General features: G+C 35.5%; 1 protein-coding gene across 2 annotated transcripts; it reads right to left on the bottom strand.

Annotated features, from left to right (window-relative positions):
* Nucleotides 1–3815, bottom strand: LOC126706071 (leucine-rich repeat extensin-like protein 1). 2 transcript variants are annotated; one of them, XM_050405333.1, is made up of 8 exons: nt 3648–3815; nt 3410–3514; nt 3148–3274; nt 2970–3041; nt 946–991; nt 662–828; nt 459–625; nt 1–371 (listed from the first exon to the last, which is right to left on the bottom strand). In XM_050405333.1, exons 1-8 carry the CDS (start codon nt 3688–3690, stop codon nt 334–336), a joined length of 765 nt encoding a protein of 254 aa, XP_050261290.1. In that variant the 5' UTR covers nt 3691–3815; the 3' UTR covers nt 1–333. The 2 variants fall into 2 exon arrangements, with proteins under 2 accessions (XP_050261290.1, XP_050261289.1); XM_050405332.1 differs by having other exon boundaries at nt 459–828.
* Between the last annotated feature and the right edge of the window lie 485 nt (nt 3816–4300).

Raw genomic sequence — 4300 nt, forward strand, 5'->3', positions numbered from 1 at the left:
TGATAAAAATAAATTTTAGTCATAAATGAACTGTGTTATAGGCTTATAGCCATTGTTAAGACCTATCATATCCTGTTGGTTAGCCTTTTGGACATAAGATCCTAGCATCTGATTATCCAATCTTGTAAGTTGTAACTTCTTACAAAAGATCAAATACAAAGAAAATAAAAAAGGAACAGAGAAGGAGATTTTTAAATTAAAATCTCATGAAACATTTAAAATTCTTGTTAACTACAAAAAAATGACCTTAAGTGTCAACCACCCGCAACCAGCATAAACTAAATATGTTCAATCTTCACTCCTTTCAATTCCAAATGCACAGTCAAGCCATTCTTAGTATCGTGGTGGAGGATATGCTCCAGAATAAGGACCTGATTGAAAAACAGAGGGAAATTTAGTACAAGTGATGAGTTAAATAGTAGCAGAGCAGGAAGCATGCCCCTGGAAAAAAGGTTTACCTGGAGGATAATACGGTGAAGCTTGTGGAGGCGGTGGATATGGAGGTGGAGGATAAGCTGATGTTGGTGGGTATGGTGGGGGAGGATAGGTAGATGGCGGTGGTGCCGAGTATAGGGATGGTGGATAACCTGCTGAATTAGGTGGGTATGAAGAATAGGGAGATGAGGTTGGGTAGGCTGAACTGGTTGGGTAGGGAGATGAGGTTGGATAGGCTGAATTGGTTGGGTAGGGAGATGAGGTAGGGTAGGCTGAATTGTTTGGGTAGGGAGATGAGGTTGGGTAGGCTGAATTGGTTGGGTATACAGGAGCTTGGGGTACAGGCGGCATTCCATATGGTGGTGCTGACGGAGCACAGTTTGATGCAGGTTTCTGCAATAGTCCAATACAATTCTTAAGCTCCATAAAAAACAACCGCAATGAATTAATACAAGACCAAGCTATTCAATAAAAATGCAAAGTACTCTAATGTAGCTTAATGTAACTTACAGTGGCATTAGAATAATGCATTATTAGTCGCACTTCTCCTGCGTATCTGCAACGGAGAAAAACATACATTAATACCATAACAACCAGCCTTGATAGACAAATAAATTAATCCATGACATGATCTGGGACTGCTATTAACTTGGGAAAATAATATAAAAGTATTTGAAGGACTTTTGGGGATAGAAATGATGTATTCCTCTTCAGCCCAAATCTTATTTTGCAAAATTTATTCCCAAATGGACACAGATCATACAGTTTTAAGATCAAACCATAACTCAACCTAAAGAAAGATGCCTTTATTATACTAGCTACAAAAGTAAAGGAATCTCCTTCTCTCCTATAATATTATCAACTACCTTCTTTCCTTCATTCAATTTCTGCCATAACTCTTAAAAAGACAGTTTATATATACATAATTAAAAAGAATTTGTGACTACTCAATACAGCTAGAACTTGAATTGTCAGATAACTCATATAAGGAATTACAAGTATCTATACATTGAATACAATATATGGAACATCATATCCAAGATAATTTAGTACTAACTAAGACAGAGTAATTTACTTAATAGTCCAGGAATTTGAATAGCAACACTATCAAATGAAACATAGTCAAAGGTGAAAAGGCACTTGCCAGAGTGAAGTGAGGCGCTGAACTCTAAAATATTGTTATTATACAAGTAATGAACTCAAATAATATAGATTCCATGCTTGTTAGGCACAGTTTGAATTTTTCAAACGGGTAGGAGGCTCTATTAATTAATCTATGAGCAACGATCTTATATTAAAAATTTTCTTTGAAACAGAGAAAAGAGACCCTCACTAACTTGAATTAAAGTGTAGAACTATCCTTTTTTGCTAAAGTACAAAACTACCTTCTTCTTCTTCTTTCTTCTTATTTATTTATTTAATTCTTTTGGAGCTAAATTTCATAACGTCTCAAGCGCCTTCAAATCTGTCAAGGTGCTCAAGTGCTAGCCTAGGCTTTAAATGTGAATGACTCACTAAAGGCACCTTGCCTCACTATAGTACCTAAGCAAGCACCTAGCTCCCCTATGACTACACTCAATGAAATGCACATATTTATCCACAAAAGCTGCCCCACCACCCAAAAAAAAACCACTGGGAGGCAATTCATTTGTATAGGCAGTCCATTGTTCACCAGTAATCTGAAAGGTGCTTACATAATCTAACAAGACTAACATGCTCTCTGTGCTCCTAAAATGCTGCTGAATTTGCAGTCTTTCAACATCACAAAGAAACTTAGGAAGTCATGGTCCCAGACCCCATTTGAACAACTATTAGAATCTATTGAAATGCGTCAACTATTCTTTCTCATGATTCCAGAACACAAAAGCAATAGGCCAATGGTGCAAACTAATGCTTTAAAAACTACTTAGTTTACAAGAACCCTGCCCTTCTCCAGAAGAAGAATTTGGCTCTTTTTTGTCAGGCTGTCAGCGCAGTAATCTATCCACGCATGACGCCGATAAAACCAGCCTCCTTCCATTAAACATTAATCGAGAGATGAACTAGAGAGAGTTAGGAGTTTTCTCAACAATATTAAATTTTTCGGCATTGTGCATACAGCATGTTAATTCTAACACATAACTGTCCAAGGGCATTAAGTTCAGGCAATAAGGTCTAGAGAGGAAGAGTGGGACTGGGTTTTCTTAGCTAAATAAATACATTAAAAATTGGATTCAATATAATAAACACAGAATGCATTTGGAAACATGAAACCAACTAGGAAAACAAAAATTAAGTTAAAATTTGAGCATTGTAACAACTTCTACACACAGTATTCTACGGGTAGCAATGAATTTAATTTGATTGTGTTACTATATAATCCAAACTTAGTAATATATCAGGGCTGTGAATTAACTCAATAAAACTATCAAAGTCTTTCCACTACAAGAACATGTGAAGATTCTGTTAATTTGAGCAAACTTAAACCCCTCCATCCACTTAAATTTTAGACACAGATTATAAACTTAAAAGGGTTAGTAATTTATAGCACTCACCTCCCAGTTTTAGTCTGCAGAGGCCAAGTGGTGTCGTCGAAACCCTGTGAAAGAACCTTCACCAATTGAACCCTATCAAAAAAAAAAAAAAACACCCCATTAACAAAATTGATCCAAAAGGGTCTAAAAAGCACACAAAATCAATTCAAAAAACAAAAACATAAGACAATGTAATTACTTTCCGCTGCCGATGAAATCGTCTACTGTAAGGGTATTGCTATTCCAAACTGCAACATTTATTTCTCTAAGGCCTTCAATTAACGAAAACACAAACTTCTCTTGGAATACCGGAGTCTTATGTCCATCTACACACAAAAATCAACATAACTCACTATAAATCTATAGAAGCCTCAAAAATATAAAGAGAAATTAAAGGGGTAAAACTTGATATTCAGATTTGAGTTTGACATAGAGAGAGAATGGGTCAATTGGGAACGTACCAGTACAAGTTCTGGTGCGGAACTTGGTGCTACCATATTCTAGGCACACGTACGGGTCTTGCCGTGAAATCCACTCGGTGTCTTTCAATTTGTTGCACCCAACGACTGTACCAAACCAAAAACGAGATTGAACACAAAAGACATGGACAAGGGATTGAGTTTGTTGTTGTTAACATTGTTAGTTAACAACAGAAATAAAAAGGCACAAAATTGAAGGGAAAATAGTGAGTGTTATTACCAGTGACCTCAAGAAGTTGGCCTTGAATACCAAAATTCGACATGGGATGGTGAGAACTCGAAGAGTTTTAAGAACGAACAAAGTTGGATGTTGGAGCCTGAGATGCAGGGTCTGATTGACCTCCCCTTCTTTGAGGTCTTTTCTTTATATATATAATAAACTATTACGCGTCGCCTTGAATGCGGTAATTGGACCTAGTTTATAAAGGTGTACGACTTTATAAAGGTACTTTTAGTTTTACCCAATCAACAAAATAAAATAAAATAAAATAAAATAAATCCATTAAAAATTCAAAACCGCAAGTTTACAACGTATTTTACAAAATAATTTCATTAATTGTTGAATTGGCATGGTCACAATAAAATGGTTTGTCGTGAGTTCATGTGAAAATCATGAAACAACTTAACACTGTAAAAATGTGTGAAAAAGGTTGTATTTACATAACTCAAACACAAATAATAATAATAACTCGCCTCGGAGCACACGCGCGCTTGCATTTATTATAATTTGATATTTCTACTTTTTCTAATCACACAAAAAAAAATAAATAAATAAATACGTGAGGTGAGTTTTGTAGATAGGAGGAGTTTTAAAACTAATAAAAGAGTAATTCTATTTTGTAGAGAGTTAGAGAGTAAAAGTAAGAATTTAAA

This window comes from Quercus robur, chromosome 11, assembly GCF_932294415.1.
Source record: "Quercus robur chromosome 11, dhQueRobu3.1, whole genome shotgun sequence".
NCBI lineage: Eukaryota > Viridiplantae > Streptophyta > Magnoliopsida > Fagales > Fagaceae > Quercus > Quercus robur.